General features: G+C 41.7%; 1 protein-coding gene across 5 annotated transcripts in view; it reads left to right on the top strand.

The window, feature by feature from the left end:
- LOC104008772 (ALG9 alpha-1,2-mannosyltransferase) overlaps positions 1-16,225 on the top strand; it is a 140,314-nt gene that overhangs the window by 18,604 nt on the left and 105,485 nt on the right. For 4 of the 5 annotated variants that reach the window (XR_015706008.1, XR_015706009.1, XM_087763226.1 and 1 more), the window contains 6 exons: positions 2,322-2,444; positions 4,363-4,517; positions 6,729-6,858; positions 7,605-7,752; positions 8,075-8,204; positions 15,775-15,905. Coding sequence is in view for 3 of the 5 variants with exons in the window: in XM_087763226.1 (XP_087619352.1) it covers positions 2,322-2,444; positions 4,363-4,517; positions 6,729-6,858; positions 7,605-7,752; positions 8,075-8,204; positions 15,775-15,905 (817 nt within the window). In the remaining 2 variants the exon portion in view is untranslated. The remainder of the gene's footprint in view (positions 1-2,321; positions 2,445-4,362; positions 4,518-6,728; positions 6,859-7,604; positions 7,753-8,074; positions 8,205-15,774; positions 15,906-16,225) is intronic. The other variant, XM_087763225.1, reaches the window with a different exon arrangement.

The following is a 16,225-nucleotide window of genomic DNA, read 5'->3' as shown; positions in this document are numbered from 1 at the left end:
CAGACCAGCTGACCTCTTTATTACCAGAGTCCCTCAGGACACCTCTGGGCCTTTAAGGCTGTATCTGGATTGTGGAGGAGGTATGCTTCATGAAGTGTCCTTCATTCCTGAGTCCTAGGCTACCAAATCAGAGACCAGACTAGAGAGCACCATAGTTAATTTCCTTTACTTTCCATCGCAGCCAGGGCAGGTAGAAGGGTGACAGTATGGTCCCTGGTACTATCCTTTAAAGACTTGGCTGTGCTGTGCAGCTTAATTGTAGCCAGAAAACACTCAAGGGTAACAGTTTATATCAGTTTAATAAGCTTTCTCTCTCATCCTGGCATCTTCTGTGATAAAGTGGCTCTTGTTTATGGCAGTGGGAGTGGGGAAGCAGGCTATGGAACCCAGTTCCAGTCCTCTTTTATATAAGGAGAGGCCTTGGTGCTCCACAGAAGTAGTTACTAGAGTGGTGTAACCAGTGTTAACTGTGCTGTAAGTCTTTAGAAACCTGTATTATTGCCTCAGAAGAGAATCTGGAGGCAGCAGGGCTAGGAAGAAACCAAAGCCCCCTTTACACACGCTTTTCCTAGATGTCCACTGGAAGATTTACAGTGTGATACCCCAGACTGCCTCAGGTTTTCCCTCACAGACGTATCCCAGTCAGCAGCCGTGATTTCTAGGAAGGGGTAGTATGCTTCAGTGCTAAAATGATCTGCTTTATGCACGTGTTCAAGATCTGTCACAGTGATTATTTAGAATTGCAGTCCTTAAATATGGAGAGTCACCAAGAGAGTCTAGAGAAGGAGGAGGGGACCTTGGCACTGTTGCAGTGTTGCCATACAGATAACTGTCATATCTATCACTTGACATGATCTTTCAATCTACTGTATCCCATATTCAGCCTTTCACAGGCTGAGGATTGTGCTCATGTGGGACTTGCAAGAATTACGAGGCAGGTGGAAGGAGCCTTAAGGTGAATTTCTAATAATTCACTCCCTTAAGGCCCCCTACTCCCCAAAATTCAAATCTGTAACTGCTATTTGCTTTCAGTGCTAATAGCTAAAGGTTTCCTAAATGAATCTCAGTTGTTTGGACTTGGCCTTAGTAACTCCAATGACATGTATCTGACATTACTATGCAGCTTCTAATCCTACTTAGCTGTAGGAGCTGCAGAGGTTTCGGGTTTTCCTTGCTGCTTTTCAGTTGTCTGATTAATTTCAACATGGACCCTATGTAAGTGGCTCTGATTGCAGGAAATTGCTGCGGCATGTGACACATGTCACAACAGTGCAGTGATTAAAGCCCCCACATGTCATTTACTGATTGATTGAGCTAATCACACTGAGACAGTGGCAAATGTGTGGAGAGGAACTGGCGTTCCTTATTGTTCAGGATTTTAAGCATCCTGAATTAAGAGTCCAAATAAATGACAGTTGGACTGGGATTTCTTTCAATTTATATCCTTTGAAGCTTGCAACCAATACCCAAGTGTGTCATGTTAGGAGGCAGAGTTGGCTTGCTCCTGTTTGAAGCTACACTGTAAGAACAAACTGAAGTAGGGACATTTTAAATAGTGTTGACTCTAAGGAGGCACCCAAACTAGCATCTGGGTGAACTTTAGTGGCAGAGTCTTTGTTGGGGCGAAGTGTGAATGTGAACTCTTTTTCTTGTTCCTTTTTAGTACATTTTCTATTTCTGCCAACATGGAGTATACATCATCACTCCAGAATTATAATGGTCTCATTAACATTGTGTGTTTTTGTTATTACTCTTCTCTGCAATTAGACAGAATGAATTTGGAGTCAAATTTCCTTGTTTTAAAAGTTTCTGCCTCTACTTTCTTGCTGTGTAGGCTTTCTTAACACAAGGGTGAGTTCTGTGCCGCAGAACTCTGCTGGGCAAGGCTGACAGTGGCCTGATTCATGAGCAGCAGATGTGATATTGAGTATGACCCAATGAAAAAGGAAGGAGAAAAATAATTTGTGAAAAGGAAGACAATGAAGTTTATTGAGCAGACATGATTGTGAGATACTCTTGTGCCTTTGTATGGCTATTGACTAACTCATGCTACTGTTATGGCCGTTTTATGGGGCAGAACCATGAGACTGCTTTGAGATGGCTCAGGCTCATTCCGTGGGGCTGCATCCTCTGTCCAGCTGCAAGATCTTCTGTCCACATCCTTTCCATTCTTTGGTTCCAATATGCTTGCAATGGGGAGAATTGATGTCTGCTGCTAATTATCTCAGTCTGTGTCAGGCAGAGAAGGAATGAAGCTGCTGTTACATGTAAATCTCATGCATGCTTGTATTTAAAACTCGTTTCCTTTTCTCATCCTTTAGGTACAGAACCCTGGTCCTTCTATTTCATCAACGGCTTTCTGAATTTCAATGTGGCATTTATTTTGGCTCTGCTTGTGCTGCCACTGACTTGTCTCATGGAGTGTCTGCTTCAGAAATTTCATGGTGAGTGCAAGACAGCTGTGAGAGCCAAGCACAGACAGCCCAGATCTCAGCCTTGTTACTACAGGGAGAGCTTGCCTGCCAAAGAGCACCTTTCCTTTATTGGAAGTGAAACTAAGTTCAGGGAAAGTCTTTGGAATAATAGGAAAGTTGCTAGAGCTCATTACTCAGTTCAGTATTGACCCCACGATGGAGGTGTAGAAAGAACACTCAGTGAGATGTATCTACTTTGCATGCTGTCTGCCAAAGGGCAGAAACATTTTTCTCTTTAAGGATGATTCCTGTGTTCCCTGCTTCCACCTCAAGAAGAACAATGTGTTATGAAGGCTGAACTATCCATACCCAGAGTAAGCTTAATGAGTTGTATGGTATATAACCTTCAGCCAGATATGCAAATGTGTTAGAAGTAGCCCTGTCAGAGATCTTAAGGGGGGAAAAAAAACTGTGTACCCATTGTTGTTTCCATCTTATCTGCAGTTGGAAATGGTAGCCTTTGGAGTTATTTGCGGAACCTTTTGCTGGCTCTTCCACTGTTACTTTTTTATGCCACTGCCAGAGTGTTTTCTGCAGCAGCTTGAGAGAACAGATTACTTATTTCCTTTTTGATTGTTGGGGCTTGAGCCTACAATAGGCATCCTCTGGTCTCTGTTGCTGCCGCCCGTGTTGGGATTGAACCTGGACTCTCTGTGCACTGTGAAAGGCACTCTTCAACTCGCAGGACTGAGCCCTGGCAGGACAGTCTTGCTACCTCATGTTTTGGGAAGCGTCCCTATAGGTGTGGATATACTGAGAGTAGAGAAAGGAGGAACCAGAATATTCTGTACTTCGTGTTGGGCTTTCTTTTAAATAAAATGACATCAGTTTAAACACATGAACGTTTGGCAAGTAACTCTAGAGAGGAAGAAGGTGTTGAGGAAGTGTGAATTCTTCTCTGCTGTCTTCCTAAGGAAGATTCATTAAGTGTCAGCAGCAGCCTCCAGACTCATCAGTTCAGTTAGTGCTTCGCACTCTGATTTTTTTTTTTTTAACTGAGTACAAGAAACAATAACATCATAATCTTTGCTGAAAATGTATGCTAACAGGTATTTGCTTATATCTGTTTCTTGGATATGACTGACATACTGTCAGAAACCAGTAAAAGCTCAGTAGGAGATCCTGTAAATGCAAGATTTCCTGCTGTTCACTTGGTGTTCTTGTACTTAACAGCAGGAGCTATTCTGCCAAGTGCTTTGTTCTTATTGTCTGTGAAATGCCGTTAGCTTAATTGCTTAACTCTGCTGTTGGGAGTAGCAAGGGGGCAGAAAAGGGACTGAAAATTGTCAGGCACTGTAGAACCCTCCTCAGTGTGACTAAAATTCAGGGTAATTGTTGTTATTTTTGAATCGGTTATTTCCTCCGTTAAGCAGAAGGTGCCTGAGAGACCTTTCATGCTGTTATTTTTGTAATGAAGGAATGAAGGTTGTGGAAACTTCAGTCACTAAACAACCATTTGTAAGTGGAAGGGTAGGTCCAGAGGAGATCCTTTCTGGTCTTTGTATGTCTAGCATAAGACACAGCAGGAAATACAGTATTTCTGACTACCTGTTTAGACATGTCAGTTCTTGATGGGTTTTGTCTGTTAGTTGGATTCAGTAATGCAGTCCCTTTATTTTCTGCTTTTGGTCTTCTGAAGTCTGTTGAAATGGTTAATATCGTAGGAATCTACAAAAATTCTCTGATCAAAATTCTATACTGACTGTTTGGATGTATTACCTGGATTTTAGCAACATGGCTGCTCAGAACATGGTGTGTTTGTGTCTGAAGGCAATGGTTTGTGTCTGAAGAATGGCTTTTGAATGTGAGATACGATTGTTCAAGAGGGGGAGGAGGATAAATCCCTCATTCTTACATTACCACTTTGCTGAGTGTTTGTTTCTTTCAGTTCAGAATCTGGGCCGTCCCTACTGGCTGACACTAGCTCCTATGTACATTTGGATCATGATTTTCTTCAGTCAGCCCCACAAAGAAGAGAGGTTTCTCTTTCCCATCTATCCCCTCATCTGTCTCTGTGGTGCTGTGGCTCTGTCTGCTCTTCAGGTAAGTTTTAGTGGAACTTTTTTTTTAATGAGCTTATACCTTTAAGAAGCATAACTGCTAGCTGACTTTAACATTGTTTCCCAAAGTTTGGGAACATGTGCAGAATATTTGTGTCTGTGACACAACCTATAGTGATTACACAGCTCAGGACTGTCCTATGCATAACTTTTGATCATCACCTTTAATCTGTTAGCGGGTACAGTTTTCATTTTTGAACCGTGTTTCATGGATAGGTGTTGGTTCTGGAAGCAAAATGCACAGCAGTTCTAATATTGAAGTGTGGAGTGTGTGTTGCTTATTTTACAAGTTAAACCATAATCTTCCTGTACAGGATGATTAAGAGTATGTGGAAAACTATTAGCCCGGTGTAAGATGTGATGTAAAAGCAAAAATATTTGGGATTTCCCTCCTGAGTGTCGTACAAAATGAGCTCATCTTGGACTTCAGTGCAGACTGCTTAACAGCCCAGCAAAAAAAGATCAAATTTCATGGCTTTATAAGGTGATCACATTAGGAGCTTGTCCGGGATTGTGTGAAGTGATAAATAGTTGAGAATATTTCCTTGCCACTAGTTATTTCGTGATGACTTTGAGCTGTTCTCCCATCCCAAGTGGGAATTTCTGGTGAGGAGGAGTTGTGTTGTGGTGCCAATAACACAACATCCAAGAGGTGTCATGAGGATTAATAACTTGCTTATAGCATTGTGTCTCCTTTGCCTGCTGTTAAGCAAGCTTTAAGGGGCAGGAATGTGTGTGTAGGAAACGCATTTTGTTGTATCCTAGTAGGAATCCTTCTCTGACTTGAAAAAAGGAAAAGCGATCTTGTTTAGGCATCGGGAAATTGCATTGGACATTTGGAAGAGCCAAAAATTGGATGTTTAGTAAATATCACCTGAAACACTTCATAGAGTAAAGTACTAATATAGACTGATATAAATCTTCCCAAAGCTCAAAATTATTAATCTTTCCTCTGTTAAAGAGGCACAGGAATGCAGTCACTAGTCCCTGTTAGAGCCTATTCCAGCTGTTCAGCCTCATTCTGCTGTTACTCCTGTCCTGCTGTGCACTACTGCTGGCTGTTCCTGTCCTGGACTCCCCACCAGCAGTGCTTGCACCCCTCAAATCACTCTCACTCTTCCTCTGGTCAGTTGCTATTCTGACTGTTAATCTCCCATCACTGCTGATGCTTTGCAGTGGGAAGCTGGAGCACCCCAGATGAGTTTCAGTCCTTGCATTTGTACAGGATCAAGCTCTGCAGTGTCAGCAGTTTTATGGCTCTGACTGAGAATTGCTATGTGCTGTCAGAACATTTATCAGAGGGCAATGGTTTAGGACCTTTGCCAAATATGGCTTTAGGAAAACCTAGTCTATATTTGTGTCCTGTATATTTTAAGTTTGATGACATTTTGTCCAGTATTCAGTATCCAACTGAGAATTTAGAACTGATTGCCCACTAGTAGTACAAGCTTGTCAGAGTCTACTCCTTCAAACCACGTGGATCTGGCTGTTATGAGAAAAAAATGCAAACAAGACAAGAGGAACAGAAATTGGATTAGGATAGGAAATGAATAATCAGTCCTGCAGAAAGGCAGAGCAGGAGGGAAGGACCAAGCCAAGTATTGGATGTAGTTCCTCCTAGGTATTCCCAGAAAGGCTTTTAAATTGGAAAAATCTGAAGGGCTTTTCTTTTAACAATTTCAGAGTGGCTTGTGTTTAAAGGTGGATGCAGCATGTGCTGTGTGTTCTTTTATCGACTTCAAAGCTGTAATTTGTGCAGACAGGGTAAACAACCATAGGTCACTCAGTAAATCTGGGTCATGGAACTTCTGTTGGAGAGGAAGTCAGTCCAGCATTGAAAATGAGCTCTGTCTGTGTTGGGAAGTTCTACAGAACTGCCCGAAAGGGACACTTGCTGCAGGTTCACCTGGGAACAACCAAGCTGCACCCCTGGTAGAGAGCACTTTACAGCTTACTAGAGGCATTCCTAGGGAAAAGAGCTGAAAATGTATTTAAATACACCCTAGATTATCACTTAAGAAATGTGACTGAACCATGTGAGTTTCTGTGTGTTTTTTTGAGTCTGAATGAAAAAGTGAACACCAAAGATCTGGTGGGAGATGCAGGCACTGCTGTAAGGTCCTTATGAAAAACAGAATTTTGCTAAACATATGAGTTTCAGTAATTTTATATTGTTTTTTTAATCTTTCCTCAGAAATGTTACCACTTCATATTCCAGCGCTACCGCCTAGAACACTACACAGTCTCCTCCAACTGGCTGGCTCTGGGGACTGTCTTTCTCTTTGGCCTTTTGTCATTGTCACGCTCTGTTGCCTTATTCAGAGGTTGGTATTTTGGACTTGTTCTGTGCTTTCCTGGGTATTGGTCTTGGCAAGTCTTAAGGCCTGCCAAAGTTGTGCTGCTTTGACTATAGCAGCACAGTAGAAATAAGGAAGTAAGGACCCTTGAAAGTTTGGATGTCATTGTTGCAGGGAAAGGAATAAGTTCTAATGGTCACCATTAATGAATGATTATACATGTGAGTGTGTGTATCTATATGCACATTCATACATGTATGTATGAATGTATCACTAGAATTATATCAGTTAATCTGCTGACCGTCAGCCAGTACAACTATACTAATATAAAACCTGTACCCAGACTAGTATTAAACAAGATACTTTAACTTTCAAGCATATGATTCCACTTGAAAAAGCATTTTCACATGTAAAACTTGTAATTAAATGCATGTGTCCTTAGCGGAGATGGATTAGATACGGTCCTTAAGTACTTTCTTGAATCAGAGCTATGCAGTGAACCTTCCCACCTCATCATTTTTTTTTTTTTTGCTTGATGGTAGCCATTGACAGTCAGGACAGGAGACTGTGAATAAAGGTGGTAGGGTACAAGCACTTCTAAAAGGAGGATGAGCTTTGGAATCCAACCACTTTTTAGCATAGACCAATTCATTTATTCAAGAAGTTATCAGTTAAAAAGTTATGTATGAACAATTTTTTGTAGTCTTTCAAAAGTAGTCATGTAAATATCACCTATTTCTTTAGTCTGATTTACAACTTTCTGCCTTCCATAGGCTACCATGGGCCCCTGGACCTGTACCCAGAATTTCACAGGATTGCTACTGACCCAAGTATTCACACTGTGCCGGAGGGGAGACCAGTTAATGTCTGTGTGGGAAAGGAGTGGCACAGATTTCCAAGCAGCTTTCTCTTGCCAGATAAGTAAGTGGTTTAATAGAAAAGGTACAATTTCATGAGATTCATAAGGAGTGACACTTCTCATAAGAAGTATTTATGGGAGTAACCTTCAAGACCTTGTATCTCTGTTGACACCAGCATATCCAAAACAAAGGATTCCAAAGTTTGTTGTCAGCAGATCACGTTGGCCACAAGTTACTGAAAACTTGTAGTGTGACTGCTCCTCTAGCAGGGCTGTCTGCCCTCAGGAATGAAATGTCCTTGGTTATACTTTTGGTTTTCTCCACACAAAATGTTACTAGCTCCTGCATTTTCCTGCTGGGCTTTCTGACGCTGTTCTCTGCAGTTGGCAGCTCCAGTTCATCCTGTCAGAATTCAGAGGCCAGTTACCAAAACCGTTTGCCAAGGGGCCAATGGCCACACGGATCATTCCCACTGACATGAACGACCAAAACAAGGAAGAGCCATCTCGATACGTAAGGATCCTGTTTTCTTTTCCTTACCTTACTGTATAATTTGTATTAATATAATGTCTATGATTGGGTCTCCCCATTTTATTTCCTGAGGACCATACAAGTTACAGAACAAAAACGGGCTCTCTGCAGCACTTGGAAATTTCCCCATTTATGTGAGTGGTTTCTGCTTGCATTCCATCTGCCTATTTTTCATTTAAAGACGTAAGAATAATTAAAAAAAGAAGCAGAAGAAGCAATAATTCCTAGTTATTGCAATTTTGGGCTTAGCGTAATGTGTTACTGTGATCACAGGAAAGTGAACTGAATGAGTAGTTTGAAATCCCCCACAGAAAATGTTTGTCACTGAGCAGGAATTGAAATTTTCCTTTCTACTTTCCTTTCTTTTTAAATATAAATGTATTCATCATATTTGCAACTGAGAAGGAGGAACTTAATTTGGAACTTCACTGAAACAGTTGCATCAATGACTTCAATGGGAATCTGTTAAGATAATGTATACTGGTATTATTTATTTGTTACTTTTCCTGGTTGTATTGTGTTACCTAAACAAAAACAGTGCACACATATGAATAATTTAAAATCATTGTCAGCTAACTTCTTTAAAATTATTTAGCAAGTTAAATCTTAGCAGTGCACTAAATATTCTTTGCAGTGCACTAGATATTTAGTCATCCTTTCTTTTTTGTCCTAAGTGTCGAATGAGAGGAACTGCCAAAAAAGGCATAGTCCTTTTCATTTTCTGTTAGCACCTTGGAGGATAACTTTGGTATGTCCATCGGTATATAGGAAGCACTCAGATGTAATGGACCAGGTCTCTGGTTTGCATGAGTGGGTCTCTCCTGGCTGAAGATAGTAGGTATATGCTTGTTTATGTGGCTCATGACTTTGGCTGGTTAGACATTGTAGGAGCACTTGTGATCTGCTCACAGAAGTGGATGGAAGGCAGTAGTATAACACAGGAGCAAACTGTGTGGGTAAAAGCAGGGATCAACATTCTGGGTTAAAGCTCTCTTATTTTGAGCCTCATTATGTAGTTACTGGAAACAGGAAGGAGGCGTGTTCCCACCTGAGAGAAGCTGTCTGCTGCAGTGCATTTAATTTACGAAATCTTTAACTGTGGCATATTTTTAGCACAGACAGCTGGCTGGTACGCAGCCTGTGACTAATGGAGCAAAACACACTTTTGTTTCATGGTTGTTTCTTAATGTCACCCTACAATTTTGTTATTTCTCATGCAATCAAAAGGGCCTAGGACATTAGAAATTAGCTACTAAATGTGAATTTTAAATGGGGTTTTAAAACTTTTACTTCTGACCTGCTAATAACACCAAGAGAACATGATCTTTTCTCAAGTTTAGTGAGCTTATGAGTGCAAGCATATCCAGAATAAAAAAAAAAAGTTAGCAAGTACTGAAAAGGACCGTCATAGCGAATAAATCTAAATAGTATGAGTCTGTTGGTCATTTCAAGGGGAGAAAACAAATGGTTCAAAAGGATTATCTGAGCCATGGACAGCTTAAAACCAATTTGGCTGCAGAAATGGGACTGATCTTTCTGTTGCAAGTGTAAGTCTCTATTACTGCTCTGCTTGAAAATTGAACAGTAAATCTCAGTCTTTCTGTTGCTATGAGACACTGGGGAAAAGAGTGATTTGATCTTCTTGTTTTGCAATTCCTCCTTCCTTAATCATGTTGAACAGCACTTAACTTGTACTTGTCCTATTGGGGAGATGCATTTGTCTCTGAAACTGCTAAGAAAGAGGTAAGGAGTATTCTCTGTTACAAAGATGTATCCAAGCAGGAACAGTAGATTAGGCCTAAAAGCTGAAACTGTTAAAAACTCCTGACTTCAGAGGAAGTTTTTTTAATGACTTTATTTTCACTTCTTTTCCAATTCCCTTTAGCTCTGTTTTGAACCATAGGAACCACCTGAAGCTTGGTCTCATTTTTGACATATGCATTTGAGTGATCAGTAAAACATCTCTGGCTTTACTCAAAACAGGTGAACTTTATCTGTGGTAAACCAGACAAGCTCTTTTTGTGCTTTGTGTGGCCAGGCTAACATCTATCCAGACACTGATGGGAGACACGTGGCTGCAGCAGTACAGCAGCAGGCTGTGCCCTTAGCTCCATCTCTGTACTGTGCTGTGCCCACTCCTGTTACTCAGGATGTGATCGAATGTAGTTCTCTACCACTTAGCGTAGCGGTTGCATCAGATAAAAAAGGAGTGGGAGGAGGAAAAGGAAAGGAGAACAGGAGAGGATAGGATGTAATTTAGAAATTCCTTGAAGCTCCATTCACTAAGAATGTCTTCTTTCTACAAAGAAACATTTCAAGGTCTGTACACCACTGAAGTCTTGGGTAAATCCCGAAATAAAGGCATAGGTGCCGTGCTGGGCCTCTGACTAGGATGACGATTATCCTTAGCTTCAGTGTAACTTGTAAGAAGGCACTGTGCTCTACTTGGAATAGTGGAAGGGACATCTGTGTTTCACCTGGTGGATAATTCATATGCATTGGAAGTGCCAGCCCTTTTAGGGGAGCATTTAGAATGAGAGAAGTGAGATCAGTCTTAGTGCTTGAGGCAGTAACTTGTCTTTCTCTGAATGATTCTACATCGCTTACAGAAAAACTTGGTTAGTGGTTTGGGAGTCTTTTTGCTAATGAGCCAGAACCTCTCTTAGGGCCTGGAATGTTCTTTTCATACAGTGCAAGAAGTGGATTCAATGTTCTCCTCAGCTGAGTTTCCCATGGTGTAATTTCATTTGCCACTCAGTTGTGATGCCAGGGAGCCATCTGGTATCCACCTAATTGAATTGTTTTCAGCCTAAATTGTTACAATAAACCCCAAAGGTGCTTCAGAAAAGTGAATTCAAGCATGTCCAAGGAAGTTTGCAATAAAATTTTGTGGGAGAACAAACTGAAATGTGGGATACCTCAAGGGAGTGTTTGAGGGAGTAAGAATAAGACATAGTCATCCTGGCCTTTGCAAACCTGGCTTAAGGGGCCTTAGCTTTTCATTGGACTATTCCAGCTATAGCTGCCCTGCCTTTTTCTTCACCTTTTCAATGTGGCAAACTTATGCAGTGACTGTAAGGAAATTTGTTTCCTTGCTGAAACACCTGGTCATCACACATTACCTTTTTTCTGACTTGATGAGATGCACACACTGTTGTGCAATCAACAAGATACAACTGTGTATGTTGTGTTCTGCCATTGTTAATTAAAGGGAAAACTGCTACCTGGGAGAGCTGACCTCTGAAAGAGTGATACAGATCTTTCATGAAGGTCATGGGCCCTCTGTGTAAAGGTCAGTGAAACCAAATGGATCAGGACTTGTGGCTCCCCAAACTTGATGATGTTCCTTCCATCAGGCATGTAACTTATTAATGCGAGTCCTCCTCCTGATAGGGTCCTTAGGCTTTCCCTTCCAGACTCTGTTGCCCTGACTGCAAAAAAAAAAGAAATAAATCTGGAGGGGTGTGTCATTTTACAAAGGTCAGTGGTGATCTGACCTTGCAAGAACTCCCTTGTAGCCTGTGTGTTGAAAAGCTTGCGCATGAAAAAGGCGAGATTGCGATCTACATTCTGTTCAGAGCCCCTGAGGGACAAACAAGGACCAAGAGTTTGTGTCACCAGCTGAGAGACAATTTTGTGTGCGCTGTTGACAGGATCTGATTATGATGCTGTGTGATGCTGGGGCCATGGAGCCTGTTTCCAGAAAATAATTCAGCACAATGATTTGTTTTTCTTGCTGTCTTCAGAAAAAACTTGTAACCAGTTTACACCAAGACGCATGATGGAAGTTCTTAGCTTAGCACAAAAATTTCCTTACAGGTCACTTAGTCTCCTCATGAATTTCTTTCCTGAAAGTGTAGTGGGCTGCCCAGTGGAAGGTGTCCTTGTTTACGCCTGGGAGTGGGAAAGAAGTGTGTTAGAAGCATGCACCTGTCCTTCTCCTGTTCATGCAGTTGGGAGTTCAAACACAGGCTTGGCAGCAGCAGCAGGGTGTTTGGGAGGAGCTGGCTGGACCTTTTATTTGCTTGCCAGTTTCCTTGGTGTTTGCTGATCTAATAGGGCTAGGATTAGATGGTACAAAGTGGCCCACCACTCTGATAACCCTGTCCTGCTGGATGCAGGGATTGGTGGCAGCTGTAAACTGAGATATCACAGTTGAAAACTTGGTATTTTTCCTAAATTCCCATGTCAAGTCTCTTTCCTTTCTCCCTTGTATTCCACCTGGGTGAAACATCTGCACAACTAATGAGACTCATGTTACAATTTGCAAATATTTATTGATCAGAAGTTATGTCTTGTCTTCTGTTCCACTTAACCTGAGGAAAGACTCTGGTGATGTAGCTGTTTTATATATAAATACATGTATTTTAGTTCCCTGATGTCTCCCAGATCAAAATATTTACATGATTGAAGGAAACCACCAGTAAGTACTAGGATGTGCTGTGCTTCACTGGTGTCTTTTCTCAGAAATTTCAAAATACTGTACTACATTTTAATGTACAATGCTTAATAACATATCAGAGGCAGACGTGGGAATCGTTAGTCCCCTTTGGCAGTTGGGAATACTGGAGTGCCACAAGGGCAGCTTGTGGACCAGCAGAGCCAGAAAAAGCCTCCAAGAATTCTGTGCGTTCTCAGTTCGCAGAAAGAAATACTGGAGACAGAACTTTGACATTAATTTGATTGGAAGTGGCATGAGCACAAGATAGTTGCAGGCGTCAGTCCTGTTGACTTCTAGTGCCTCTCAGGTCACTACTGCATGCTTTTGCCAGAAACCTCAGCCAGTGCCAGATGTGAGAAAGCGTGACCCTTGGCTTCCAAAACCTAATGTCAGCAAAATACCCAAGTAGAGAGGCAATAACTGGTAGAGCTCGCTTTGCTCCAGTGGCTGAAAATCATTATGCCAGCAAAAGCTCAGCCTTGCTGCTGTACACTGCATCCATGAGGGGCTCATTTTTCTGATGTATTGTAATGATATAGCTACCCTGGTACAATTTAAACATGGCCTTAGGCTTGGGATTATTTCACTTTTGAAAATGTGACTTAGATCACTTAAAGACAATTAAATCTTCAGCAGGAGGACATCAGCCCTTATTTGTAACCTGTCCTCTCCTCTACATCTCTTATGCTCAATGCAGAAGTTTCTACATGATGTAGCCTCTTGTTGGGCTACCTTGTATGAAACTTATCTCGCATCTGATGGTTATTATTGAAAGGAAATTTGTCCTTGTAGGAACTCAAGTCTTTGAAGCAGACAGTTCACATTTGTCTTGGCAGAATTTTTATTCCTCAGCAGCTCAGGTGCACGTCTGAAGGGGGGGGTACCTGTGAGGAGTGGGGAGAAGAGGGCAGGAGGTAGGGGCTGTTGGCCAGAAAGGACACAGGGTGTTCATATAAATGAATAGTACAGCCTGTTCATATCCAAGAGCACTCTCCCCAGCAGAAAGGAGAAGGTTGCATAACGCAAGTCTCCTGAGGACGTTGCCTGCAGCTCATTTAACTGGGAGGTCATGCACATAATTCATTTCTGCGATGTTGCTTCCTCGAATGCATTTTCATAATTTGGGAGGGTGTCACCAAACATTTTGGTCAGGGCAGAGCAGTTACTTGCGTCATAGGCAGCTGATAAAGGCATGCCTGTGCTGATACCAACTCCATATGGTCTGAGAGGTGCAACGTGATGTCCACCAGCTGCGAGTGAGGCAGCGAGGGTCATCACTGCTACAGGACAGGTTATTCATGCACAAACCCTGCCATAACTTGTGCCAGAAAACAAGCTTACTCTACCAAACTACCTACTGTTTTCCATGATTCTGCTTAAGCCCTGCCATGAGATGACAAGACCATGAGGCTTGCAGAGTTAACAGGTTGTAGAGCTTGTGTGATCCTTGTGGGTAACGCGTATTGGTCTGTATGTGTTCCGAGCCAAATGTGCTGGAATTGCGTGCAACTGATTGTAAAAGCACTTCCAAAAAAAGCATGAAAAATTAGGTGAGTGAGGGGGTTTCTTTTGCAGAAAGTTGGCAGATGGCACTGTTTCTTACAGGAGGATAAACAGAGAGGAGTGTGAGGCACTGGCTCCTCTCAGCCTGATCTAGCATGTACTTTGTTGTCTTTTTGGGCAGTGGGTCAAGCCTTTATTGTGTGAACTTGACTGTACATTCTTTAGGGCCAGGGCAGCACCTATAGAAGATGTTAATTGGCAGCGTCTTTAGAAGTTTATACATTACAAACAGTTCATGATCATGACAAACGAGTGCTGAGTTGGTACGCTTCCCAGCATCCATACTTAATATTCCTCTGGTCTACAGAAATATTCCTCTGGATGTGCCTTGACATACGGTGCCCTTCTCACTGTTGTGCATGCACTTTGGAGCAGAATTCATGCATTGCTGTTACAGTAGTGATAGGACTAGTTATCCATAGATCACTCAAAATGAGAGGATGTACTGGAAACTGCAAAGGTCTGTCCTTTTCAGAGTTTTTATCAATGATTTGCAGGGGGGAAGGAGGAATAGGCAATAGGCTTATTAAATAACAAATGATGTGGGAGAAAGTACGTAATTAGAATTCAAAGCGATTTTGACAAATTGGAGAAAGGATCTGGAGAAAAAAAAAAAGGATGAAATTTAGTATGGACAGTGCACTAGACAGAAATAATTAGGTGAATACATGCAGGTTGAAGACCAGCCAGTTAGGCACAAGTCCTTCAGGAAGGGATCCAGGGGTGCAACAAATCACTGGATGACTATAACTTAGTATTGCCATGCTGCTGTATAAAGAGATGAGCCACATAGAGGGTTATATGCACAGGAGCATGTTGTGCAACTGTTGCTTTGCTGCTTTGCATTAGAAAGTCCTTCATTAAAGTGCTACATCTTGATCTGGGCAATGCAATCGGGATAGATGTGACTAACTGAAGACCCACAAGAATGATCAAAGGGGTAGAAAACAAGACTACAGAGTAAAATAGGGTTGTAGAGAAGACAAGAGCTGTCTTCAGATAACAGAACTCTAGTATGTAAAAACTGTCACAAAGAAAATGATGTTTTCCTTGTTCATGATGTAAAACAAATAGGAACAGGCATGAACTGAGACAGAAAAAGATTCAGTGTAGACATGGGGAAACTTTTCTAACAATAAAGATAGTGAAGTCTTTTGCCTGGGGAGCTTGTGGAGTCAGCATTGTAAGAAGTCTTTAATAGTTAGTTAGACAACCAGCAGGAAAAACATCAACAGAATTGGTTCTGCCGCCTCAAATTCCCTTCTATGACTTGACAGTTCTTCAGTAAGAGAGCTGGCAGTGATACTTCTCAGAGAGGGACCCCAGGACTCTTCCTATGACCAGAGTAGTAGTGGTAGCTTGTATTGCCCCATAAAGGTTTTACGTGAAAACATTCAAAATATTTTACCGTGTATCCTGCATGAAGCATTTAATTTGTCGCTAGAAATTTAACCCGCTTCTCATTGATAAGTAACAGTCTGTATAAATGAACACATACAACCAGAAGCCTACGGGAAGTAAACCACAAGAATGTCTGTCTTTCTGCAGATTGACATTTCCAAATGCCACTATCTGGTGGACTTGGATACAGCAGCTGAAACCCCAAGGGAGCCAAGATATTCCTCCAACAAAGAAGAGTGGGTAACCATTGCCTACAAGCCATTCCTAGATGCTTCCAGGTATGTTTTACACATTTGAGAGGGAGGGAGGGAAAAAGGCTGGTAGGTCTGTGAACTAATTCTGTTCAATTACCCACTTGCAAAAGTAGCTATGTACAGGGAGGAAAGATACATTGGCAAACACCAGCTTGAAATCCAGTTTCCAGTAAAGCCAGCTTGCTGGCTACAGTGGAACCTTTGTCAAACTTGTACTTGCAATATTTATGACCTTGGCTGCTTTAGAGGGTGAAGCTATCTGAGAAGGGTGGTGAGAAGGATTATTTTTAAAAAGAATCCTTCCTGTGCACTTCTTGCTGAAGTAATGTTTTTTGTTTTGCTTT

This window comes from Nipponia nippon, unplaced genomic scaffold (assembly GCF_047370975.1).
Source record: "Nipponia nippon isolate SJK-2023a ecotype South Korea unplaced genomic scaffold, ASM4737097v1 scaffold_28, whole genome shotgun sequence".
Classification (NCBI taxonomy): domain Eukaryota; kingdom Metazoa; phylum Chordata; class Aves; order Pelecaniformes; family Threskiornithidae; genus Nipponia; species Nipponia nippon.
Note: the sequence above shows the minus strand (reverse complement) of the source record. Positions and strands in the feature narration are given on the sequence as shown.